This window comes from Sus scrofa, chromosome 5, assembly GCF_054392235.1.
Source record: "Sus scrofa isolate SSC_HxYL_T2T_F1_AM1 chromosome 5, Sscrofa_HxYL_maternal_Yorkshire_Landrace_v2.0, whole genome shotgun sequence".
NCBI lineage: Eukaryota > Metazoa > Chordata > Mammalia > Artiodactyla > Suidae > Sus > Sus scrofa.
In genome coordinates, this window is record NC_139387.1 from 66,575,356 (window position 1) to 66,603,046 (window position 27,691).

Genomic DNA, 27,691 nt, shown 5'->3' on the forward strand with positions numbered 1-27,691 from the left:
CCTAGCCCAGAAACTTTCATATGCTATCGGTGCAGCCCTTAAAAAAAAAAGCAATCGACAAGTTATTTTAGCAAAGCCCATTATTCATGATGCAGAATAGTATAGTAAAGTGTTCCTGCTCTGGAGTCAGTTTAAATAGTTCTGAATCCCAGCTCCTTCACTAATTAGCAGTGTGGTTTGGGGCATACTACTTAGCCTCTCTAAGTTTCCTCATCTGTAAAACAGAAATGAATGTTAATAATAGTTCCTCCCTCATGATTTGATGGGAGGATTAAATGACATCATGAACTAGATAAATTCCTGGCATATGATAAGTATTAGCTGGTTTTGTTGTTGTCGTTACTGTTGTTATTATTCACTAAGAGATGAAAGATGATACTTAAGTGACCATCTGTCTGGCTCTAAGAATTTCTTCAGACACATATCCAGTTTTTTAATAAATGAATTTTATGAATGTGACAAATATTAGAATTAACTGTTGAATTTCTCTGTGAGTCTTATATCGAAAAACTAGAATTAATCTGATTCTCCTCCTAAAATAAGAAATTCTTAAGCTGTGAATGTTGAGCCAGGAAGGCGATTTAGTTTCTTGAAATTATACTGCAGCTCCTCTTTGCTAGCTCTTTTTTTTTTTTTTTTGCCATTTTTAGGGCCGCACACACGGCATATGGAGGTTCTCAGGCTAGGGGTTGAATTGGAATTACAGCTGCTGGCCTACACCACAGCAACAGTAAAGCAAGATCTGAGCCTTGTCTTTGACCTACACCACAGCTCATGTGTTGGCCGGATCCTTAACCCACTGAGCGAGGCTAGAGATCGAACCGTCATCCTCATGGATCCTAGTCAGGTTCATTACCCCTGAGCCACGATGGGAACTTAAGCTGCCTTTTAAAAATTTTTTTATTTTTTTTAATTAAAAAAAATTTTTTTGTCTTTGCTATTTCTTGGGCCGCTCCCACGGCATATGGAGGTTCCCAGGCTAGGGGTCTAATCGGAGCTGCAGCCGCCAGCCTATGTCAGAGCCACAGCAACGCTGGATCCAAGCCGCATCTGCAACCTACACCACAGCTTACGGCAACGCCGGATCGTTAACCCACTGAGCAAGGCCAGGGACCGAACCCGCAACCTCATGGTTCCTAGTCGGATTCGTTAACCACTGCACCACGACGGGAACTCCTTAAAATTTTTTTAAATGACTGCATCCACAGCATGTGATTCCCCAGCCAGGGATTGAATCCCAGCTGCAGCTGTGACCTACGCTGCAGCTGCAACAACTGGATCCTTTAACTCACCATGCTGGATCCAAGCTGGGCTGGATTCACGATGGCCTGGGGATAGAAGCCCAGCTGTTGCAGTTAGATTCTTAACTCACTGTGCCATGGCAGCAACTCTGCCACCTCTCTTCTTATAAAATCTGCATTCCTGCACATTGAAAGTCAGCATTTCTACACCCAAAAGTAAATATTCAGAATTGCCTTGCTAGGATTCTGGTTAGAAACAATCAGTTATATGCGTGCCTATTGAGACAAACGTATAGCTAGCTTAAATTCCTGATTTGGGGTAGTCCAAATGCTATCCAAGCAATTGACCTTATCCATCAAATTTATTTTTATTTAAAATAATTTAGCGAATCACATTAAAATATCTTTTCTCCTATAAAAATATAAAACATTCACAAGTTGTTCCTAGTTCAGGTGTGGTTCTAAAGTATCTCTCAATTAAGGCTGTTAGGACTTAGATGAATGTCCTCATAAAAGTCAGAAGCCTCAACCTGGGAGTTCCCTGTGGCACAGCAGGTTAAGGATCTGGCCTTGTCACTTCAGTGGCCTGGTTGCTGCTTTGGCACAAGTTCAATCCCTGCCTGTGGCCAAAAAAAATTTTTTTTGAGAAAAAAGCCTCAACCTGAGGAGAAGTAAGTTTCCTGTGTTCTTCCCACCTCTCTGTGATGGCTTGCCACAGTCATTTTGTGAAGCTGGCATTTTCATTCAGTTGCACCTAGATTTTTAAGGAAAGATTCAGTGGAGGATGGAGGGAGTTACCATCACAGTGTTTATACTAATTCCTAGAATCCTTTCAAGATTTAGGGTCAGCAATAATTTAGTAAGGAAAGGGCCCATTAAATAAATTTGGCTCTGAAAATGCTAATTGAAAGTCCTCCTCAGCAATTCAGTCCTGTTCCCTCTTGTTAGTCAGCAGGGTCCCATGGTGACTGGTTCTGAAAGAAATCATCCCCTTCAGCAGTTACCTAGCACCATGGCAACCGGGACGTCAGGGAAGCAGGATAGACCCTGCACTAAACAGCTCCTACTGGGCTCCCTCCCTGCCTCTAACTCTGCCCTGCCTGAGGCCTGGGGCTGGGGCTAAAGACATCTGGACTGCTTACCCAAGAAATCCTGTATGTTGTCTGTGGTTGTGCCTGTGAGTGTAGATATGTGGACATGTAGTAAACTGTGTTATGAGAATTTCCCCTCCTCCCAAAAACATGGTGCAGTTTAAAGGGTGGGGATGGGTGGCAGGATGGGAACAGGGAGGTAGGAATGGGATGACTGGTCTTTATAGGTTTCATGATATGTAAAAATTATACTTGTTTTTGTAAGGTTACAGTAAGTTGATAGTAGAGGAAGTTAGAGTCTTGGATATATAGCCTGATGTATATTTAGACGCAAGACCTCAGGGAAACGTTTTTAAAAATATTTTTATTTACCTGAGAGTGAAATAGATAAATGGCTTTCATGAGCCCTGAAGTGGGTGTAATGCTGTCCGTGGTGCTGAACGCTTGTTGTCTCAGATGTGCCAAGCAGGCTCCGGAGGGAGGTTAGGGAACACCTTGCCATGTTAGGGTTCTGACAGTAAGAAGGAGAGGGCTTGGGGCGAAAGCATCCTTCCCTTCCCTTCCAGGCACTTTTGAATGCCCAGGATAAAATGTTCAGATAAAAAATAAAAACAGAAAAAGAAAGTGGAGAAGGCTGCGGGTTTGGATGGTTGAATCTTTCCCTTTTCATATGGAGATCTTTGATCGGAGCCAATCAGGTCATGGATTTCTGCTGTTGTGCTCCTGAAAGGAAAAGTGGGGGAAGGGAGAGAAAAGCTGGCCACATTTTCCCCTTTAGCCACATGATCCATTTCCCATGTGACACATTCCAGAGCCTTGAAGAGGAGGAGGGAGGGGCACCAGGAGAGTGGGGCTGGGGGCGGGAAGATGGTTTAACAGTCAACCCTGCTCAGCGTCATCTTGTCTTCCTACCAGCAAGCAGGCTCTGAGCCAAGGAGAAAGCAGAGGACAGATATGAATGTGTTCCCAAGCTTTCCTGGTGGTTTATGGCATTCTCCAAACTCCTCTGCAAGGGCTGTTCCTGACCAAGAAGACCCAGGGAGACCCTCTCTGAAATCAAGTCCAGATGAAGGTATGTGTTAGAGATCCTGTGATGTTCTGGCTAAAATTTGGCTCAGAGGACATAATACCTTTTATTTTCCAGGTAATGTGATTTTTATCCTGGCTTAGATGCTGGTTAGGGGCTTTAGATTTGTCACAGGTCCAGAAAGATGACTTGGTAGTTCTGGAAAATGAATAATTTACTACAGCAACTGCCTGTTGAAGAAAATGAGGTGGAAATGGTGCGTAGTGATAATTAATAAAACAAAGCACTCATTGATGAAAAGGTTTTTTTTCCTTTGAATCCTGGAAAGAAAAAAATTAATATTACTGAAACCAACCAGATTTCATTGTCACTACAGTAAAATCCTGTTTCCTCCTTTTTTGGCTGCTTATTCTGAGCCCATATTCCCAGAGGTTATTGGCAGTGGCTTAGGGAGTCTGAGTGGGCAGGCATGCTGTTTCTTTGTGCTGTGTGATCATCTTCCTTCTGATGTTCCTGATACCAGGAATGCCTGTGATTGTTTCTAGCTTCCATTTAGGGACATTAGATTGCCACTGAATTCCACAGCCTATAGAATAGCTACCAAGAAGGCTCCGAGGAAGTTCTCAAAGGAATCTCCCAAAGTTATAGGCTAAAAAAATTTACCATGCACTCAAATCTTGGTGTCTTTGACCATTTCTATTCAGTAAAAAGAGAGGGACTAGCAAATTTACATTTTATTTTATCTTTATTCACAAATACTTATAAAGTGCTTGCTAATGTGCAAGGCATCATTCTAAGCACAAAGAATCACTTAATCCTTATAATAACCTTCTGAGGGAGTTATTATTAGTACTCACATTTTGGAGATAAGAAACTAAGGTATGGAGAAGTTTGGGAGCTTTCCCAAGGTCACACAGCTAGCAAATAGTAGAAACCCAATCTGGACCCAAGAAGCTTGACCCCCGAGTCCACGACGATCTTAATCACTGAACTATGATGCTTCCTTGCTCTTATTATTTCAAATGATGTCAACAGTCAATTTGGCTACAAATTGTGTTCAGCTGAGCTACCAGCACATTGAATCAGCTTGCCTGGCTAAAACAGATCCCCAGTGAAATCTATATTTAATCTTGAATTATCCCAGTAGTCACATTTTGTACTCTCAGATAACCCAGTAAGTAATTGCCTGTTCTTCTCTTCCCCTTGTGCTGTATAGATATCTGGTAGTACAACACTGTGTTGCTATGGTGACCAAATGATACCTAAAAGAAAAGAAAGAAATCCAGAATTACATCATGGTTGATCTTTTTTTAAGATGAAACCTAGAAACATTCTTCCATCCTCAGGACCTAGTAACAAGACCAGCCTAACCATATTATCTTTTTTTGAAAATTGAAATATAGTTGATTTACAATGTTGTACAATGTTAATTTCTGCTGCATATCAAAGTGGCTCAATTATATATATATATTCTTTTCCATTATGGTTTATTACAGGAATTGAATATAATTCTCTGTGCTATACTCTAGGACCTTGTTGTTTATCTGTTCTGTATATAATAGGGTCTATCTGCTATTCCCAATCCATCCCTCCCCCATCACCTCCCTCTTGGCAACCACATCTGTTCCCTATGTCTATGAGTTTGTTTCTGTTTTGTAGATAAGTTCATTTGTGTTGTATTTTAGAGCCCACATATAAGTAATATCATAAGGTGTTTATCTTTCTCTTTATGACTTATCTCACTTAGTATGATAATCTCTAGGTCCATCCATGTTGCTGCAAATGGCATTATTTCATTCTTTTTCATGGCTGAGTAGTATTTCATTGTGTATATGTACCATATGTTCTTTATCCATTCATCTGCTGATGCACATTTAGGTTGCTTCCATGTCTTGACTATTGTGGATGTGCTGCTATGAACATAGGGGTGCATGTATCTTTTTGAATTATAGTTTTGTCTGGATGTATGCCTAGGAGTAGAATTGTGGATCATATGACAACTGTATTTTTAGTTTTTTTGCAGAACCTCCCTACTATTTTCCTTAGTGGTTGCACCAACTTACTTCCTACCAACAGTGTAGGAGGGTTCCCTTTCCTCCACACTCTTTCCAGCATTTCTCTTTCTTTTTCTTTCTTTCTTTTTTTTTTTTTGTATTTTATATTATTCTTTTTAAATTTATTTTTATTTCATATTGGTGTATGGTTGATTTGCAATGTTATGTTAGTTTTAGGTGTACAACAAAGTGATTCAGTTACACATGTACATATATCCATTCTTTTTCAGATTCTTTTATCACGTAGGTTATTATAGAATATGGAGTAGAGTTCCTTGTGTTATATAGTAGGTTTTTATTGATTATTGTATATATAGTAATATGTCTATATTAATCTCAAACTTCTAATTTATCCTCCCACCAGCATTTCTAGCCATATTATTATTATTATTTTTTTTTTTTTTTTGGTCTTTTTTGCCTTTTCTAGGGCCACTCCCGTGGCATATGGAGGTTCCCAGGCTAGGGGTCGAATCGGAGCTGTAGCTGCTGGCCTACTCCAGAGCCATAGCAACGCAGGATCCGAGCTGCGTCTGCAACCTACACCACAGCTCAGGGCAACGCCAGATCCTTAACCCACTGAGCAAGGCCAGGGATCGAACCTGCAACCTCATGGTTCCTAGTTGGATTCGTTAACCACTGAGCCACGATGGGAACTCCTAGCCATATTATTTTTAATTGTACTTACCTAGTTTTCAAAATAAAGTAGATTAAAAACTTCTAAAATTATAAACATAAACTATGTTATCAAAGTGACCAGATTTATTACTTTATTTACTTATTTATTTTGCTTTTCAGGGGCTCACCCGAGGCATATGGAGGTTCCCAGGCTAGGGGCAGAATTAGAGCTACAGCTGCCAGCCTACACCACAGCCACAGCAACACCAGATCCAAGCCAAATCTGTGACCTACACCACAACTCATGGCAATGTCAGGTCCTTAACCCACTGAGCAAGGCCAGGGATCAAATCCACAACCTCATGGTTCCTAGTTGGGTTTGTTTCCGCTGCACCACGATGGGAACTCCCAGATTTATTACTTTAAAATAATATTTTCATACTTTAAAATAGGTAATAGGTCTCTCTTTGCAAATTATTTTAGGTTTTTAAGGGAAAAGAGGATTTTTTTTTTTAACTTCTGGAAATTTCTGAGATTTAAGGGTTAGCTCCTTTTGGTCTATGTAGTTTTCCTTTGGTCTTTGACAAGAAAAAATGACTGATCTCATTCTTATATGCTGTGGGAAAACTTAAAGAAGTTACTAGGTCAAAGATATAAAGAGGAAGAAAAGGGGTAGGAATCTAAAATCTGTGAAATTCCTCATTAAATGAGATGTTTAGGGCTTTCTTTGAAGAATGCTTTGAGAGGAAGATGTCTTCTACAGTACTGAACTTTGGTTCTTAGATTAAGCCTTAAATCTCTGCTGAAATCTGCATTTCAATGAGACAAGTATACTTAACACTGTTGTAGTCATCCAGAGTCAGCTTCTGGAGAAAAGGGACCATCTCCTCCCATTTCTGGGTTTCTAGCACTTAGCACCACACCTGTTTATCATTTGATCTCAATATATACTTGCAAATGGGAGTTCATGGCTCAGCTGAAACAAAAGTGACTAGTATCTGTGAGGACGCAGGTTTGATCCCTGGCCTCGCTGAGTAGGTTAAGGATTCGGCATTGCCATGAGGTGTGGTGTAGTTTGCAGACACAGCTCAGATCTGGTATGGCTGTGGTGTAGGCCAGCAGCTGCAGCTCCAATTCGACTTCTAGCCTGGGAGCCTCCATATGCCGCCGATGTGGGGGCCATGCCTGTTTTGTTTGCCTGTGTTTATGGAAAGGCTGGTGAGGTAAAAGCATTGTGGAAGAGAACCTGGCAACAGTCAAAATTATGTCAGAAATTTGGTGTTCCCGTCATGGCTCAGTGGGTTAAGAACCCAACTAGTATCCATGAGGTTTGATTTCTGGCCTTGCTCAGTGGGTTAAGGATCTGGCATTGCCACAAGCTGCAGCATAGGTTGCAGATGCAGCTTAGATCCAGTGTTGCTGCGGCTGTGGTGTAGGCCAGCAACTACAGCTCCGATTTGACCCCTAGTCCGGGAACTTCCATATGCCACACGTGCAGCCCTAAAAAGAAAAAAAAAAAAAAATTATGCCTGAAATTTATATATGCTAGTCAGACTGTTCCTGGAGCAGTGCCAAACTAAAGTTCAAGAAGGATCTATACATTCTTTCCTGGGGATTACCAATACCCCTGACATTTTATTTTTATTTACATCTAGATGGAAACACTGCCAGCAGTTTCATTTTCCTCTGATGGTTTGCCTGGCACCATCTCCCAACATTGAAATAATTCACCTGGGGTTGAGAGTGAATGTCTTAAGAAGGTCCTTTCCCGCCCCAGGCAGTCCTCTCCTAATTAGCTGTGCCTCCCAGTCCCTAGAACACTGCACCAGGGGCCCACAGTACTACAGGACTCCTCTGTGGACCACCACATGATTTCTGAGTCAGAGTGGGTTGAGCCAGGCCTTTCTAGCCAGTGGCAGTTAGGACTGAGTGCTCAGTTGTCTCAGGACATCTTGAAAGGTTGTGTAGAATTTGAATTTTTTTTTTTTTTTTTTTTGGTCATTTTGCCTTTTCTAGGGCCAGTCCCACGGCATATGGAGGTTCCAAGTCCAGAGGTGGAATCGGAGGTACAGCTGCCAGCCTGTACCACAGCCACAGCAACGTGGGATCTGAGGTGCGTCTGCAACCTATACCACAGCTCACGGCAACGCCGGATCCTTAACCCACTGAGCGAGGCCAGGGATCAAACCCGCAACCTCATGGTTCCTAGTCGGATTCACTAACCACTGAGCCACGACAGGAACTCCTAGAATTTGGATTTAAGTTTAGCAGGCTAACTAGGCTTAAAACAATCCCCATCTTGATAATATCACAAACATACCCTGTTCTTTTTCCATCTGATTATGTATTAAGGAGCAGAAGAGTGGGGTTTGTGGATAAGATGAGGGCCTTTCAGTCCTATCCACTCATCCTTCTGAGCTCCAGTGTGACATGCTGAGTGAGTTGTGGAAAAGAACAGCCCTGCCCCCTACACACTTGCTGGCCTTCTCAGGTGAGCAGGGCTACTGCACACAAGAGGCTTAGATCTGGAAGGCTTGCTGGACTTCCTACTCATTCCTCTTCAATCTGAAAGTGGGCAGTCTTCTCAATGAGCTGAACAGGAGAAGGTGGAACAGAGAGAAAGTGGAGAGGGTGCTCTGGGGGAGAGGCCTTTCCAAGAATGCTTTCAGCTTGGAGACTAGGAATGAAAGAGGAAATAAGAGGATACAGTGAGCATAGGTGATGCCTGGGTCCTGCCTTTCACTCACAGTGACTTCTGGCTGCTTGTAGCCCTGCCTGCCAAGTTCATTATCAGATCCTTTCCTAGGATATACATGTAAGGAGGTGGAAGGAATGGAGAGAAGGACCAGTGTGTGGAGGCAATTTCTCCTGTACGAACCGAGGCAAAGACAGTTTAAAAAGCAAAAAGGGAGTTACTATCATGAATGTATTACCATGTTTGTAGAGTCATTTTTCCTGGGCCAAACTTTGAAAGCAGTCATCTCCTGGAGCCTTTCATTCAGCATACTTTCCAAGGCACTCCATTGTGCATTATTAGCCCCAATTTCTGATCAGGAAATGGAAGTACAGAATAACTAATCTGCCTGAAGTCACACATAGCAAATAAAGCCAGGATCTGAATCCACATCTTTCTGATTTTGTGCTCTTTCAACTACATAACAAGTAAAGTTCTTTACCCCACAGTCTTTTAAAAAATATGTTTTTTGGAGTTCCCATTGTGGCTTAACAGGTTAAGAACCCAACCAGTATCCATGAGGATGTGGGTTCCATCCTTGTCCTCCCTCAGTGGGTTAAGGATCTGGCTTTGCCATGAGCTGCGGTGTAGGTCACAGATGCAGCTCAGATCCAGTGTTGCTGTGGCTGTGGTGTAGGCCAGCAGCTGCAGCTCCAATTCGACCCCTAGCCTGGGAACATCTATATGCCGCAGTTGTGCCCCCCCCAAAAAATATATAAATGGTATTAGGTTAATACAAATGATATTAGATTAATACAAATATGGTTCTAAAAATTTGGAAAATACAAAGATGTATAAAAGTATAATGAAAATAAAAATCAGTCATCTAGCCACCTAGAAACAACTTACATTAAAATTTTGTTGTATTTCTTTGTCTTTTTCAGTGTATGTAATGGTAACAAAGGTAAACATTTGTTAAGCATTTGCTTTGTTCCAGACATTGTTCATTTTTCTTGTGTCATTTATTTTATTCTCATGAGGAATCAATAAGGTGGGTACCATTATTATCCTAATTTACTGGTAAAGACACCCAATAAGCACAAAGATGTTAAATCACTTATTCAGGTAATAAGTGATTTAAAACCCAGGCAGGTTGGCTTGAGAGCAGGGTTCTCAACCTCAACATTATTCGTATCTTGAATCAGATAATTCTCTGTTGGGGCTGGGAGGCTATCCCCTTTATTTCTGAATGTTTAGCAGCATCCCTGCCTTCTACCTTCTAGATGTTAACACTTTCCTCCCCTAGGTGTGACAACCAAGATTGTCTCCCAGTTTTGCCAGATATCCCGTGGGAGACAAAATGACCTCTGAACCACTGCTCTAAGAGCTTGTGCTCTCAACCACCTTTTATGGTTGAGATAATACATGTAGCTTCTTCATATTTAAATTGTGCTTAAGGAGTTCCCGTTGTGGCTCAGCAGTAATGAATCCAACTAGTATCCGTGAAAATGCAGGTTCAGTCCCTGGCCTTGCTTAATGGGTTAAGGATCCAGTATTGCCGTGAGCTGTGGTGTAGGTTGCAGATGCACCTTGGATCCCACGTTGCTGTAGCTGTGGTGTAGGCTGGCAGCTGTAGCTCCGATTCCACCTCTAGCCTAGGAAGCTCCATATGCTGAAAGTGTGGCTCTAAAATAATAGTAATAATAATAAATTGTGCTTAAGAGTTATTTTATACATCTAAAGAAGGAGGTACACCTCTGAATTTGAATGCAAGCTATGAAACCTTCCTGGGACATCACTGGCTTTAAAGAGCATGGGTAGGAAATTCGTTATTTCCAGAGAAATGTTCATTAGTAGACTTTACAAGTCTAATAATAGGTTTGTCTAGTAATAGAATTAATAGTAATAAAAGTCTAATAATAGGTTTGTCATATCCCACCATTGCCTGGTGTGGAGAATAGCCATGTTTCTCTCTCTTACTACCTTTTCCCTGGTTCTATGTGTCAGGTACCCTTAGCCTTCAATTCAGACCTCAGGTGTACACTTATGGAAAGCAGGGCAGTGCTTATCAACCAAAGCGTCAAACAAAGGATGTCTGTTGCAAATAATTTCTTGCTAATAAAGTACCAAAGTTAGCCAGTGATTCATTTTTTAAAAATTAACTAAAATAAATGTAAGGATATGTACATAATTACTGTCTTTTCAACATGATTTCTTAGGTTGAAGATTATAGGCTGAGCTCCTCAAATTGCACACCGTTCTGGGTGTGTCTGTAGGGGTGTGTCATGTGTATAAACACATTTGTCACATCTGCTTCTGAGGAAAAATTTGAAAGTTACTGGCATAGGTGATTTGGGTCAGTCATTGCTGATATGCAGAGAGGATTAAAATAACAAGCACTGAGACATGATAGCAGTAGCATTTTAACTTATAAAATGTCTAAAAATATATGGCACTAAATTATATATTAATCATCTAAAACATGCAAATGTACCTTCAACCATATTTTCAATCAAATCTGACCACATATATAGTTGGATAATTTGTCCATAAAAATTACATGTTAATGCAAATTCAAATATAACTGCTGCTCCATGAACTTGAAGTTTGCTTTCTTGAAAAACTCTGATTGAAAGTGCCGCAGATCAAAATTTACCCAGAGTGTTGATGTGAACTTTTGTGAGATAGAATGTAAATGCTTCTGAAAAATGCAAGTTTTGGGTAACTCTGTTTAGTGCTTATCCTCAGGTCTTAATGAATCCTTCACCTTTTCAAATAGCTATAAATAGTGTCTGCTGTACAGCTCTTTGCTTTGAGTGTAACGAGTCTGGTCTTTGCCTCTCCACCTCTTTCCTGTTTCAGTTGCACTACTAGAGATGTTGATACTAAAATCAGAGATTGGAAATGAAACCAAACCTTTACCTCCCAAACAACTCTTTGCCTCTGCTTGAACTCAAAGAACACACAGTAGCTATTCAAAAAAATGTTTGTTGTAATAAATGAAATTGAGTTTGGTGAGGTGACGATTCTGTGGCCAAACTGTTTTCTTCAGCATTTGAAAGATCCTGTGCTGGGAGAGAGGTTCAGAACATTGGTTGAGGACAGTCCCGGGTTTTAGCAAGTGTTTCACCCCTCTGAGAAGTTTGGTGTTAGATCGGATGGGAAGCCAAGACAAGTGGCAATTCGTCTTAGACCAGACTACTACTTATTTTTTTCCCCTATTTTTTAAAGTTTTATTGAGGTATAGTTGGTTTACAATGTTGTGATCATTTCTGCTGTACAACAAAGTGGTTCATTTATACATGTACACATATCTATTCTCTTTCAGATTCTTTCCCCACATAGATGATCAAATATTGGGTAGGACTAGACCACTTCTTGCAAGGAATCTTTAGTAAGAGATTGTTGGCACATCCAGGGTAGTTATTGAGGATGACTTGGCTGGCCTGAGGTACCATTCTTCTCTCCTTCAGAGACCCAGAATACTGACCTTGGACAGTGAAGGCTCACAGAGCTGGGCCCCAGCAACCCCAAACAGCTTCCCTCTACTTCCATCAGAATCTCTCAGAATGAGCTCTCCACCACGTGAAAGGGGTGGCTTACAACTTAAATGAATGCGTATTGCTTGTCACAATGTCTGCCTATCAGTTTTAGTTCATGGAGCAAAAATGACCTTAGAAATCCTCTAGGCCAGCTCATTCATATTGTAGACATGGAAACGGAGGTTCAGGGAAACTGGTGTAAAAATAAGGCTTCAGTCTCTTGATTTACTGTTCAGTGCTTCTAATCAGAACTAAGGGTTCTCAGCCTCCAGTCTAGCATTTAAGGTAAAGTAGAAAGTACTATGTTTTTTAAGCTTCTGTGGCTTGCTAATGTTCTAGATGCCAGTGGGGTAGTGGAAGGTGATAGAGTGGCTGGTATGAGTTTTATTTTTCCCATTCCATTATGTAACAAATGCTATGTTGATTAGTCTCTATTGCTGCTGTCACAAATTAACACAAATTTAGTGGCTTAAGAGAACAGCTGTTTATGACATCACAGTTCTGCAGGTCAGAAGTTTGGATGGGCCTGGCCAGTTTCTCTGCTTAGTCTCACATGGCTGAATTCCAGGTGTTGGCCAACTGTGCTCCTTTTTAGAGGCTCCAGGGATGATTCCCTTCCAAGATCATTGCGGTGGTAGGCAGAATCCAGTGCCTTGTGCTAGTAGGACCAACATCACATTTCCTTTTTTTTTTTTTTTTTTTTTTTTAAACATTTTTTTCTAGTGAGCTTTCTATTTATTTATTTTTTTTTGTCTTTTTGCCTTTTCTAGGGCTGCTCCTGTGGCATATGGAGATTCCCAGGCAAGGGGTCGAATCGGAGCTGTAGCTTCCGGCCTAAATCAGAGCCATAGCAACGCAGGATCCGAGCCGCATCTGCAACCTACACCACAGCTCAGGGCAACGCCGGATCCTTAACCCACTGAGCAAGGCCAGGGATCGCACCCGTCACCTCATGGTTCCTAGTCAGATTCGTTAACCACTGAGCCACGATGGGAACTCCCAACATCACGTTTCCTTGAGGGCTCTCAGCTTGGGGCCATCTGTAACTTCCAGAGCCCTCTCCCTGGTTCTTGCATTGTAGCCCTACATCTGAGCCAGCCACAGCCTGCCGATTCCTTCTCATGCTTGGAATCTCTCTTTCTCTCTTCTGTCACATCTCTCTGCCATCAGCCAAGAAAGTTCCGTCTTTATAAGGGCTTATTAGTTTGGGCCCACCTGGATAATCCAGGATAATCTTTTCATTTTAAGTTCTATAACTTTAGTTATATCTGCAGAGTCCCCTTTGGCTATATAACACAACATATTACCAGGTTACAGGAATTGGACACTTTGGGGGGTTGTTCTGCCTTCTACACACGCTGTTTCTTTTAAATAGTGGCAAGGCTCTGTTGTACTAGGATAATGGAAATGTCAGTGACAAACATTTCTGGGACTGTCTTCTTCCTTTTCCTAGGTCCTTGGGCTCTTAACACACAGTGAAGTGTATGGGCTGGTCCCTTTAGACTTGGATCCCCTCTGATTATAGCAGAGATGTAGTTATGGTCTGAGCTCGTGTGTGTCCTTGAAGGCTGGTGGAGCTGTTGCTTAAGCTCCCCCCCTCCATCATTGTCCTCTCTTCTAGCTGGGGAGCTCTATTCCTTGGACCCACCTCCCTAGCTGCCTGCCTCCATCACCACCTGTCCCTTCCCTGTAGCACAGTGAGGAAGTTAGGCAAGGGTCCCAGGACTACCTTTTTTTTTTTTTTTTTTTTTTAAAGTGCTTTATTTACATACTGTAACAGACTCATTTTAAGGGTACTACTCAGTGACATTTGGTACGTTTACAGAGTTGTACAACCATCACATAATCAATTTCAGAACATTTTCATCATCCTTCAAAGATCCCTTGTGCTCATCCAGTACTACCCTTTACATGGTTCCAGGGGGCACAGCTGCATTCCTGGTTCAGAGGTCCTTGTTTCTCCCTCCTCCTCTCTACAGAAATCCCCTCAGAGAACCCAGCTTCCAGGAAACAAAAGCCAAGGCAACAGGTTTGTCTCAGGCTCAGTGAGGCAGCTATCCTCTAAGACAAGGCAGCACTGAGGGTCTGGATTCATTCTCAGAAGGATATAGGGCAAAAATCCCAGCAGGGAGCACAGTGCAGGCACATCAGTATGTCAGCCGTGTATCCTGATTGTACCAGGCTGTGGAGTCTTCCAGCTGCAATGGCAGCAGAGCAGTGATCTGCAGGGGAGTGAGTCAGACCTTTCTTTCTCCACTAAGCAGAAAGAAAGCGTTCTTTGCTCCCAGCTTAAATGACCCAATGGGCACAAGGTGAGGAGTCTGAAGGGAGAAAAGAGGAACCAGCCTGGGGTGCCAGAATGAAAGGAAGTTCCCAGAGGACCTTTGTCCCTTTGGGCCCCACCTACTCCTTTTTGTCTCTTCCCTGCCCCCACGGATAGGTTCTTTTGACTATAAAGGATTCCAAGTCACCTTAAGGACAATAACCTATCACAAGAGCAGTCCTAACGCCAGGCCTCAAGGAGCCTGCAACATTGTTCAGGCTCTGGAAGGAGTTTGGGAATCCAGGCACTTTGATGACCAGATTTCCTTATCCTGTCATTATCTGCAGCAGGAGTCTCAATGAGTCTATCATTGATGACCCTATGCTTCTCTGTCCCTGCTGCTGCTGCGTCCATGGCTTCCCCAGCCCCCCAAGCCCCAGAGAGGGGCCTCCTGCCAAGCTCTCTTATAACAGCCTGCTCTTTTCTTTTGTAGGACTCATTAGAGCTTACTGTCTATTTATGCTTGCTTCTTACTCTCCTCTCCACTCCTCCACAGCTAATTAGACTCTCATCATTGTGCAGGTAGGGACACAGTTTTGTTTGCCATTGTATATCCAGTTTTTAGCACAGAATGTTTTGGCACGTAGTATGATCTTAAAATATATTTATGGGACAATGAATGATTGAAAATGGGCAAAGATGGGAGTTCCCATTGTGGTTCAGCAGTAACGAACACAATTAGAATCCCTGAGGACGTGGGTTCTATCCCTGGCCTCACTCAGTGGGTTAAGGATCTGGTGTTGCTGTGAGCTGCGGTATAGGTCATAGACCTGGCTCAGATCTAGCGTTGCTGTGGCTGGGGTATAGGCCAGCAGCCGTAGCACCAATTTGACCCCTAGCTTGGGAACTTCCATATGTGGCCCTAAAAAGATAAAGGAAGGAAGAAAGGGAGTAGGAAAAGGAAAGGAAGGAAGAAAAAGAAAGAAAAGAAAGAAAGGAAGGAAAGAAGAAAGAAAGAAAGAAAGAAAGAAAGAAAGAAAGAAAGAAAGAAAGAAAGAAAGAAAAAAGAAAATGGACAAAGAATCAAAGAATCTGAAGGGATGTTTCTCCAAATGTATATATCCAACTGCCAACTGGGTCGCTCTCCTTGGATATCTAATAGGAATTGAACTCATCCAAAATAGAATTGTTGATTTCTAGCTCCTCAAACTTTTTCTTTCTGCATCTCAGACCCTCAAACCTAGGAGCCATCCCCATCCCTTAATCCCATCACACCTCAGCAAATCTTATTGGCTCTGTCTCCAAAATTTTTTTCTTTTCTTTTCCTTTTTTTTTTTTTTTTTTTTTTGCCGGACTAGGGATCAAATCGGAGCTGCAGCTTCTGGCCTACACCATAGCCATAGCAACTTGGGATCTGAGCTGCGTCTGCGACCTACACCACAGCTCCCAGCAACACCAGATCGCCAACCCACTGAGCAAGGCCAGGGATCAAACCTTTGTCCTCATGGATACTACTCAGGTTCGTTACCACTGAGCCACAATGGGAGCTCCTAATAATTTTTGTTTAGCTGTGTAATATTGTTTCTCCCACTAGAGGAAAGCTCCATAAAAGCAGAGACTTTGTCTAGTTAACTTTTTTTTTGGCCACACCCACAGCATGTGGAAGTTCCTGGGCCAGGGATCAAATCTGTGCACAGCAGCGATTTGAGCTGCTGCAGTGATAATGGTATATCCTTAACCTGCTGTGCTATAAGAGAACTCCAGTTATTGTCTGAATCTCTAGCAGTTATCACAATCCTGGCTCATACTAGATAAAAAATACTGGATAAATGTGTGATTAAGGATAACTTTGCATATAACATGATAACAAATTAGTCTTTTTTTTTTTTTTTTTTTTGTCTTTTTAGGGCCACATCCATGGCATATGGAGATTCTCAGGCTAGGGGTCAAATTGGAGCTACAGCTGCCCGCCTACACCACAGCCACAGCAATGCCAGATCCAAGCCCTGTCTGCGACCTACACCACAGCTCACGACAATGACGGATACTTAACCCACTGAGCAAGGCCAGGGATCAAACCCATGTCCTGATGGATACTAGTTGAGTTGGTTAACCACTGAGCCATGACGGAACTCCAAATTAGTCATTTCTTGAGGTGAAGTTTCTTGATTTTTCTTTTTCTTTTCCATCTTATCTGACTATGTACTTTGTAAGAACACTAGAGAGACAGGGAAGTTCAGCATTATTAAACCCTCCTACACAGAATCCTAAGTGGCATCTGGGGTGTGAAATACTGGATAGTGTCCTTTATAACATATCCCCAGAGAGGAGCCAATATGACCTAACATTTTCTGCTGCAGCTTGGTTTGCAAAGAACTGGGGAGAATTGTAGCTCATGGTCACATAACCTTCTGTGGGGTGAAGCTCCAGCTCCTTTCTGTTATATTCCTTTGCTTTGGGTATCTACTCCGGCGCTGGCCATCCCTGCATAAAACTGTCTAGGAGGTTTATCTTCTTCACCTCCAGCCCTTCACCCTCCACCCCACCTTCCCACAGTGACGCTCCATCTTCATTCTCTCATATCCTGATGGTCCTTAAGGAGTTTGCTTTTGGCGTCTCTTCTGTTTCCATTTTCACTAAGATCATAGGTCTCAGAGACAGAAGGGGTCCCAGGGATCACTGTTCTACTGATTATATACAAAAATATTTATTCTCTAATAAGCATTTACATTTTAAATGGGACTTTGATGCTCACCTGGGCAGTACATACACTAAAATGGGACTTTGGCTTTAAAGGAATCATGGTCTAATGGTGAGAGAAGCAGGGGGTGGATAGAAGCCTTCCTTGTTTCTGGAAATCACACCAAGGATTCTACTCTGCTTATTTCTGATATTTTAGAATTCATGTGAAGAACACATAAAGGTAAAGGTGGTAGAATAGGAATAGTTCTGTACATCTAGATATCTAGAATTTCTCACCCAGAAATGTTGTTATGAGCTATTTTGTGATGTTAGAAGAGGCTGTTTTGAAAATCTTTCCCTATTCAAAAAAATCATGCTCTCCTTGAAAGCATAGCCAGTATTCAAACAAAAAGAAAAGTGCCAGGTCTGATATCAGGAAACTGCTTGATTCCCAGTTGGGAAACAGATTGAAAAGAATAGACCTGGAAATATTATAGAGGAATATTTATATACATTATATAACAGGAGGAAAGGGAAAAGGGCATGAGAGAATATTCCAAGCTTATAAGTCATGATGCTAGGAAACTCAGATGGTGGAGAAGAACCTTGATTTTCACTGGAGGTATGAGGTTCTTTTGCAATTATTCAGAATTATCTAAAGGAAATAATTTAAGAAGGATGGATTCTATATGGTTTTGAGAAAGACATAGTTAATCCAGTTATATTGCATCTTTTGATTTAGGATAAAAAGATTTAATCTGGCTAATATGGCACTAAAAATTATCCCCAACTTGGAGAAAGGTTATGTTTATTTATTTGACCCCAATGACTTTTCTCTTTAAGACAATGTTGTAAATGATGATTAGATACCTTGACCCCTTCACAAAAGTCATTCACCCTTAACAAAGCTAAATTATGTGACTAATGTTAGTATTATCACTTTAGTGTGTGATGTGGTTACTAAAATTTGCCTGTCATGTGGCTTAGAAGACTTTTATGGGCTCAACAGTAGTATGAATGCTGATTTTTTTTTCCAGCTCTTGTTATGTACCCGACATCGAGCTAGGTGTTTTTTCAAACTATAGTAGAATAACATTTATTGAGTGTTTTTCTTATATCATACAGATTGACTTGTAATAACTCATTTAACTTCCATGCATATATTATCTCATTTAATACTCATAATAATCAAATGAGATAGGAACTAATTCTCTTCATTTTACAGATAAGAACATTGAGCTCAAGAGAGTTGATAAGTTATTGTGGGTCACACAACTTTTAGCACATGACAGCGGCAGAACTCTTACTTCAGCTGTCTGCTTCAAAGCCTGCACACATAACCACTTTGCAGTATTCCTATATTGTGAGCTGAAAAATAGATGTTTTTTAGCAGAACATTATGTTGTGGGTGTAGGTCTATCAGATTTAGCTAATGAAAGTACAGGACACCAGTTAAATATTGCATAGGATATTGCATGGGACATACTTATACTAAAAAAGTATCTATTAATTTACCTGAAATTCGTATTTAACTGGGTGCCCTATGTTTGACAATGTGACAATGGCACATTAGGAGAACATGTCTTTTCTCTCTGGTTTTCCTGTTCCCCCACCACAGTTATGCTGGTGGCCACCTGGTACTTACATAGTTCTATAAAGCTCTTAGCTCAGTGTCCACACCAGAGCCACAAACAAGATGGGAACTCAGGAAACTTCTCCAGACCTATGTGGCTTCTTTGGCCATTTGTGAATTCAGGACATCCAGATGGGTTGCCCTGTAAAACCCTGCCCTTCTGGAAGCATGTGTTTGAAGAACTGGCTCTGCAGGGAGAAAACCTATTTATGGTGTTTGTCAGTTTCATGGTGTGACTATTCCTACCATGGTTGGTTCGTGATACCAACATGATGTCGTTGAACTTGGAGTTGGGAAGAAGCACAGCTGGCTCTGGGGAGCTCCATGCAAGCCAGTCCCAGCCCACCCCTGTCCCAGGCATTTCTTACTTTATATATAGGCAAATTAAGCTTCCGTAACAGTGAAAGGTTTAAGGAAAATATCTACCACCATCATATTTCAGGGGGAAGGATCAAGATGGCAGAGGAGTAAGACGTGGTGCTCACCTTCTCCCACAAACACATAAAAAAAAAAAAAAACACATCTACATATAGAACGAGTCGCACAGAACATCTGCTGAACGCTGGCAGAAGAACTTAAACCTCTAAAAAGGGCAAGAAACCCTTGACATAACTGGATATTTCCTAAATTACAGCAATTGAAATTTAAAAGAGAATTTCCTACTTGGGGTAATACTATCGATCCAACTTTTTCTGCACTTCAATTCAAACTGAAGTCTTGAGTTGTGCTTTCATTCTTCATTTAAAAGATGACAATTAATCATCTGTCATGATGAATTTCCAATACTCTCACATTCTTTAGTCTGAAGAAAGACTGTGTTTCAGATCAGCATGTCTACTGCACTTTTGATGCTAAGCCTAGCAGTATATGGTGGGAGTGATTTTTTTCCCCCAAATGTTCACCATGTCACATATTTCTGAGCTAGCATATTGAACAGATGTATCTGTGGGTAGCAAGAAGCTGTGGGGGAATAACTTTATATTCCTATGTTGATTGAGAAGTCCATGTTCAGCCAGTTTGATCTTCTGAATTCAGCCCATTGTGGCTTCTCTGGACCTGAAGTGCTAGTGGTGGTTAAAAGCATGGGCTTTGGAATGAGGAAATTCTGGGTGATCACTTTCCAATTATGTGATCTTGGGGAAGAACTTCAGTTTTTTTTCATCTGTAAAACAGGATTTATTGTATTACGTACCTCAGAGGGCTTATGAAATACGTGACACACAGAGTAAGCGCAGAGTAAGTATTAACTCTTGGTGGGATTAATGTTGTAACTACTGTCATCATCTCACTGCTTATTAGTAAACTGCCTACGTATCTCCTAGCAGATACTTCCCATTCTATAGAAAATGTTTCCACTTGTGGGGTTTTTTCCTAAATCATAAAAATTCAATATTATAAAAACTCTAGTTTGCCATTAAATCTTTAGGCAAATGTCAGAAATAAAAATGGTCTTCCTATATTATGAACTTATTTATGAATCTTTATAATTTCAGGAGGAAAAAAGAAATCAGTTGTTAGCATTTTATTTATTTATTTGCTTTTTAAGGCCACACTCATGGCATATAGAGGTCCCCAGGCTAGAGATCAAACCGGAGCTATAGCTGCTGGCACATACCACAGCAATGCGGGATCCGAGCTGCATCTGCCACCTAGACCACAGCTCACAACAACACCGGATCTTTAACCCACTGAGCAAGGCCAGGGATTGAACCTGTGTCCTTATGGATACTAGTCAGATTCGTTAACCTTTGAGCCACAACGGGAACTCCTGTTAGCATTTTTTGAGTCTAGAAGAAAGCTAACTAGCAATGATATGCTTATCCAGGAAGAGCCCCTGGCCAACTGTGAAGTTAATCATCTGTGCCTTTCTGTTTCTTTTTGTGGTTCTCTCAGTAGTTTATAGTCATTCATATATTCATCCATCCAACAAAATATGATTTTCCAAAAGTCAAAATCATGACCTTCATTCAAATATAGAATGACATAACATCAAAGATTTATTAACTTATCACTGAAGGAACCAATGAGATAATAAGGTTGCTTCCAAGAGCATTTGAATGCATAGCTATTTTTAGGATTTTGTTGTTGTTTGTTTCTTTAAATAATGTGAGTACAAGATTCTGGGCAAACAAAGCTGGTAATGTCCTACAGGGCAGTAAGTCCACAACTTTGGGGGTTATTTTTTCTACTAGACAGAAATTTGCATGTTAACATATAATGTCTGGGTTCTAGTCATATAGTAAAAAGCAAAATCAGTCAAGATGTATTCTTCCAGAGAATTAAATAATCCTTGAGGAAGCCTATTTAACAATGTTCTCGTCTGACATTTAAAAGATAGGCTTTGCTCTCTGTACCTTATTTTCAAGTATTGGATAATTTTTATTAACACATCTATCTCATTCAGTAAACCTTTATTAGTATCTATATACCCCAGGAATATAAAGACATAGTCCCGATCCTTAAGGAATTCATAGCCTAATGGGAGACAACATTCAAAATAAAAATTACAATATAAAGTGATAGACGTATTCCCCCCCAAGGTTCTGTCACTCTAGAGGTCCCCCAGTCCCTAGCTCTATACCATGTCAATCCATCCACGATTTTCTCCACCTCTATATTAAAATACATCTCTTAGAGACCAGTAGATGAATAATTCCTCTCTTGGATTATATATATATATATATTTTAATAGGGGCCCTCAAAACTCAACCCAGTGGAATGTGTCATGTGGCAATCTCAGAGCTGGTTGGCAAGAGACAGCCTGAGCAGGAAAGAAGGGAAGAAACCCTTCCTGTCGCTGCTAAAATTACTGAATGTGGATGACCCACATGTAATTACCAATTATGCAGCCCTTGTTTTTCAGAAGCATTGCCTTGAAGATGGATTTATTTCCAAATTAATGGAGTAAGGGAAATCCTTCCGAACTTTTGCTTTGGGTCCCTAGAGTTTAGTTTCAATATGGCAGACCATGCTTTCTGGGAGGGGGTGCAGGATGCTGTGTCAGGTCACCTACACTACCTTCACTCTCCCTTAAATGAGAGTAGACCTGGATGACTTCAGTTTCACCTGCTCTGCTCTTCTCAGGAGCCTTGTTTTCCCCTGTCTCCATGGTCACCAATGTTTCAGCTCCTTGAGCACACATGGTGATTTTCTGCGTTTAATTCTCCTAGCAGAGCCACCTAGAGTAGAAGGCCTGTGTATCAGTTTTCTGTCTTTATGGATTCACTTCAGTAAACAGTCAATAAATAGTCATTAATGTAGAGAACTTCAGTGGAAGCTGTAGAGCATGCACAAAGAATAACACCCTTTTCCCAGGACCCCACTGTTTATGGGAGAAGACAGAAACATGAAGCAGTTCTAAAGCAGTGATTGTTAATCTGGGTTGCACACTGGGGCTGCCCGGGGAACTCTGAGGTATCCTGATGCCCAGGCTGCACAACAGAACAATTAAATCAGAATCCCTGAGGGTTGGACCCAGGCATCAGTATTTTTTTTTTTTTTTTTTTTGTCTTTTTTGCTATTTCTTTGGGCCGCTCCCACGGCATGTGGAGGTTCCCAGGCTAGGGGTCTAATCGGAGCTGTAGCCACTGGCCTACACCACAGCCACAGCAACGCAGGATCTGAGCCGCGTCTGCAACCTACACCACAGCTCATGGCAATGCCGGATCATTAACCCACTGAGCAAGTGCAGGGACCGAACCCGCAACCTCATGGTTCCTAGTCGGATTTGTTAACCACTGCGCCACGACGGGAACTCCTAGGCATCAGTATTTAAAGCTTCCTGGGAGAGTCCAGTGTGTTTCTACACAAACTGTGGCCCTAAAGCAAAACAAACTGGGAGGAGCAACAAAGTGCTCTATGAACCTGGAATCCATGGCTCTTTAGCCTCCGTTAATATTCTGATCCACCTTTCAGCTGTATGACCACATTTCAGCCCAAGAATGCTGTGTCAGATCAGAAAACAACCTCTCGTAACCATGGGGAAAATGTAGGTCAGTTTGATTATAGGGCATTTAGAGACTGTATAATCTGGGGGGTACAGTCTGCAGAAAACTTTGTCTCCAAGGGGGAAAAGGACCCAAAAAAGTCAACCTAGAAGGGTAACCCTCAAATTATTATACATGCCATCTCCTTCACTTGGAATGTTTGGTTTTTGTTTTTGTTTTTTTAACTTCTTCATCCTCCAGGTCCTTAGGGCTCACCTCACCTCCTTTGTGAAGGCTTTTCCTTTCCGTCCTCCTCTCCCAAAAATTGGGTCCCTATTTTTTTTTCTACCGCTTAGCCCTTATCTTTTAATTATAATTATTATAGAATTTAGTTATAATAAGCAGACGCTTGTTATACATTTACCCTTTAATGGGCCTTACTTATCTCTGTTGCCCTAGTACCTAACAGTCTGTTGCTTACTGAGTGGCTAAACAGCTGCAGTACTTTTAGGTACAGTCAGAAAAGTCATACCATCATTGGGGATGCTTTGACGCAGGAATCCTCAGGCTCCCTTGTCCCATTTCTAAGCAGTGGGGTCCTCGGCTTCCACATGTGTATGTGTGTGTGTGTGGGGGGGGAGTTGGCCAAAGAAAGTGGTGGACACCCTCATTGGTGTAAAGCAGCTGGAGGAAAGGATGGAAGAAGGCCCTGCAGCACTTTGGTGGTAGTGGCAATCTTGAGTTTCATCTACAGAGTTTTGCTGTGAGAAGAAGAAGGAAACAAGGAAGTTCACAGGTTTCCAAGTATGTGTGTGAACTATGGAAAGGTGCCCACTCCATGGCCTCCTATTTATTTAGGCCATAGGCATCTTCCAAGAGTTTAGAACAACTTCTGTCTGGGAAAACTACTTGCCTCTTTTGTTTTTAAACTCTAAATCTTTTTTTTTTTTTTTTTTTGTGGGGGATTTTTGGGGAGGGAATTTTGTAGGTTTTATACAAAGGAAGGTGAAAAGATTACTTCCATTTTGTAAGGATGACAGTCATGCATTCCAGATTTTCTAGGACAATGCTAACTTTAAATCTTAGGTCCTATTTTCAGACTGCGTATCCTAATTTTTTATATAGCAAGTATGATTGCTATTCTTATGATTTACTATCATCCAGCCAGCCGTTGCTTAAAGGTCTTTTAGTAATTAAAATGTCTAATTAGGGAGTTCCCTTCCTGGCTCAGCAGTTAATGAATCTGACTAGGAACCATGAGGTTGCGGGTTCGATCCCTGGCCTCACTCAGTGGGTTAAGGATCTGGCATTGCCGTGGGCTGTGGTGTAGGTCTCAGATGCAGCTCGGATCTGGTGTTGCTGTGGCTGTGGCTTAGGCCGTTGGCTACAGCTCCCGTTAGACCCCTAGCCTGGGAACCTCCCTATGCTCCAGGTGCGGCCCTAGAAAAAGACAAAAAACCAAAAAAAAAAAAAAGGGGGGTCTAATTAACTTACATTGCTTTTTGATAAGTTAAGTAGGCCTGCCTCATGGCCAATAAAAGTCTTGTAGGGAACACAGAACTGGCTTTTAAGTACATGGCCTTGAACTTTAGATTTTTGTTGAATGTGGGCTCTTGGTGAGGACAGTATATATTAACACCCTCTCTCTACTACAACTGATGGCAAAATCCTTCAAGGAAAAATGGGTCATCGAGAACTCTTCTCTCATACAGAACTCTTCTTTAATCCCACCTCTAAAGCTCAGAAACGTTTCTTTATGAGGTGTAGTCATAGGAGCGCAGTGAGAGGGTGGGAAGCCCTGCTGGAGCCTGTTGCTGGGTGCCCTCCCTTGTGCCACTGGCCAGGTGGGATCACTCTGGTTATTAGAGATTCAGTGACTGTGTTTTCTCTTTCAAATGCTTAATAGATTCAGACCAAATTAAACCTTAATGATCTGACTGCACCCAGAGTCACCTCAGTTTTAATTGAATGGCCCATAATGATACAATCTTCTTCCCTATTAAAAAGTATAACTTGTTTTTCCCTTGCTGACTAGTAGGAAAAAAAAATTAAAGGCTGAGTAAAGTTAGCGTTGGTTGTTTTTACTCATCTGAATGCCATAAGGTTCTAGTAACCTGATTACATTTTTTAGGGGACATCTTGTATATTCTTCAGTCATTTTATGAAACAATTACAGAATAGTATCAAAATATGTCTGATAGGTGGCATGTCATCTTTTGAAAAAAATAGGCTGTATGCGTCATTAAATTAGGAACTACTTCTGGCTCATATAAAAGTGTTATGTTTCTCCATGTGCCTCCATGATGCTTCTGTAATGGAAATTCTGCAATAAGTAAGGAGAAGGTCCTTTTCAGCAGCCAGCTAGTCAGTATTCACAGGTTCCCGTTAACTCTTTCCATAGCTGACATCTGTGTGCTTCCATCTGCCCGGCTTTTTCTCCCTTGCAGCCTTGTTACTTTAGTGTTCCAACATTCAGGAACTTCTCACATCCTTCCAGGAATTCCAGTTCTTCATTTGGGGGTAACACCCTTACCACAGGCCAGATTTGAGCTCTCTACACCTCTGTGATCCCCAGTGTGTGAAGGGAACAAGGATCAATATAGGAGGGGGCTTGCTGTGAGTTCCACCACATTTGACTGAGGGTCAAGAGACGGAGGAGGCCAGGGAGAGCCTGAGCTGGGATCAGCTGAAACAGTCCTAAAGAGAAAGAGAAATGGGGCCAGAGCTTTTTCTGGAGAGTAGTCATGTTTTCCTGCCAATGCACACATCCTACTCACTGACAAATGACAACCAATCTAAGCGTCAAATAAGATCGTTAGCCTTAGGAATCAATCCATGTAACACCATTTTAACAGGAGGCCTCATTCTTCTTTTCTTATCCAGAACTAAGAGGAAAAAAATGAATATGGTTTTTGCTCACAGAATGGATAACAACAAGCTGCCTTTGGTCGTTCCCACGCTTCTGGTGCCCCTGCAAAACCACAGCTGCACGGAGATGGCTGCCCCTCTGCTGAGCCGGGACCTGGCGGCACTGTCTGGGGAGCCTGGCTGGATGGGCAACGGGACAGATCTGCAGCCTGGACCGCGCCCCGGGGAAGTGGCCACAGCCAGCATTTTCTTTGGGGCCCTGTGGTTGTTTTCTGTCTTTGGAAACTCCCTCGTGTGCCTGGTCATCCACCGGAGCAGGAGGACTCAGTCCACCACCAACTACTTTGTGGTCTCCCTGGCATGTGCGGACCTCCTGGTCAGTGTGGCCAGCACGCCTTTCGTCCTGCTGCAGTTCGCTGCTGGCCGCTGGACACTGGGCAGCGCCATGTGCAAGGCTGTGAGGTATTTTCACTATCTCACCCCCGGCGTCCAGATCTATGTTCTCCTCTCCATCTGCATAGACCGATTCTACACCATTGTCTACCCTCTGAGCTTCAAGGTATCCAGAGAAAAGGCCAAGAAGATGATTGCAGCCTCATGGATCTTTGATGCGGCCTTTGTGACCCCTGTGTTCTTTTTCTATGGCTCCAACTGGGACCATCATTGTAACTATTTCCCCCCTTCCTCTTGGGAAGGAACTGCCTATACTGTCATCCATTTCTTGGTGAGCTTCGTGATTCCCTCTGTCCTCATAGTCTTGTTTTACCAGAAGGTCATCAAGTACATTTGGAGAATAGGCTCGGATGGCCGAACCGTGAGGAGGACCATGAACATCGTCCCAAGGACAAAAGTGAAAACTGTCAAGATGTTCCTCATCTTAAATCTACTGTTTTTGCTCTCCTGGCTGCCTTTTCATGTCGTCCAGCTGTGGCATCCCCATGAGCAAGACTCTAAGAAAAGTTCCCTGGTTTTCACAGCTATCACGTGGATATCCTTTAGTTCCTCGGCCTCTAAACCTACTCTGTATTCAATTTATAATGCCAATTTTAGGAGGGGTATGAAGGAGACTTTCTGTATGTCCTCGATGAAGTGTTACCGAAGCAATGCCTATACCATCACAACTAGTTCAAGGATGGCCAAAAAAAACTATGTTGGCATCTCTGAAATCCCTTCCACGGCCAAAACTATATCCAAAGACTCCATCTATGATTCATTCGACAGAGAAGCCAAGGAGAAAAGGCTTGCTTGGCCCATTAATTCAAATCCACCAAATACTTTTGTCTGATTTCTCAGAATTCTTTCAATTATTGTCATGCACCTGTGATTAAAAAGTTTATAAAAACAGAAGCTACTTACATTTTTTTTCAATCAACTTTCTGAGAGAAATGTTTTATTTTGTAAAGTGCACTCACTATGATTTTGTGGATTTTATTTTAGTTGCTTTTTGTTTTAGAGGAAGCTTTCACCTTGAGCTTATGGTCTGTCAGCAGTCCCTTTACTATGTTAGTTACATACATTAAAAGAAAGAATGCTTTCTTACTTTTTATTTACCATTTGGTCCAAAAAGTATAAACCATGTACATGATCTTTGATTAATGATTCAAAACCTGGCTTTATTCTGTTTCCTTTTTCTCCTTCCTACTGAAATTTTGTAACTTCTGTTCCAAATGAAATCTCCTATGTGACACACTTCAGAGACTTGTATTTTTTCTCCTAATCAACACTTAGGAAGTGTTAATATTGTATATGTTTTTACATTACCTTCATCCAAGTAACCACTGTCTGGATCTGTTAATGGAGAGCACTCCATATATTAGAATATACTGAAGCTTGCTGGGTGGTCTTCTGTGAGTGAATTTTAATCAGAATTCTTAGAGAAAAGAGCTAATAAGAGTTGCCTAATTTCTGTTTCTGTCTCTTTTTCTCTCTCCCTCCCTCATTTTCATTTTCCTTTGCCAGCGGATGATTCTTTGAAAACATTTGAAATCGCCGTGGTGTTTTCCTCACATCTCTGTTCCATCTAGGCCGTGTCTAGGATGTTTACCTCCCTTCTGAGTTCAACTCAAGCAAATGAG

The 27,691-nt window shown here is 41.7% G+C and overlaps 2 protein-coding genes across 3 annotated transcripts in view; both read left to right on the forward strand.

Annotated features, from left to right (window-relative positions):
- GPR19 (G protein-coupled receptor 19) overlaps positions 1–27,305 on the forward strand; it is a 39,477-nt gene extending 12,172 nt beyond the window's left edge. The window contains exons 3-5 of one of the 2 annotated variants that reach the window (XM_021092330.2): positions 3,248–3,404; positions 15,866–16,026; positions 25,632–27,305. In XM_021092330.2, the coding sequence (XP_020947989.1) occupies positions 25,648–26,901 (1,254 nt within the window). In that variant the 5' untranslated portion in view covers positions 3,248–3,404; positions 15,866–16,026; positions 25,632–25,647 and the 3' untranslated portion in view covers positions 26,902–27,305. Of the gene's footprint in view, positions 1–3,223; positions 3,405–15,865; positions 16,027–25,631 lie in introns of those variants that run through there. The other variant, XM_084956733.1, reaches the window with a different exon arrangement.
- Positions 1–27,691, forward strand: part of DUSP16 (dual specificity phosphatase 16) — a 209,326-nt gene that overhangs the window by 12,172 nt on the left and 169,463 nt on the right. Inside the window, exon 3 of the mRNA XM_084956723.1 lies at positions 3,248–3,404. The gene's annotated coding sequence lies outside the window, so the exon portion shown is untranslated. The remainder of the gene's footprint in view (positions 1–3,247; positions 3,405–27,691) is intronic.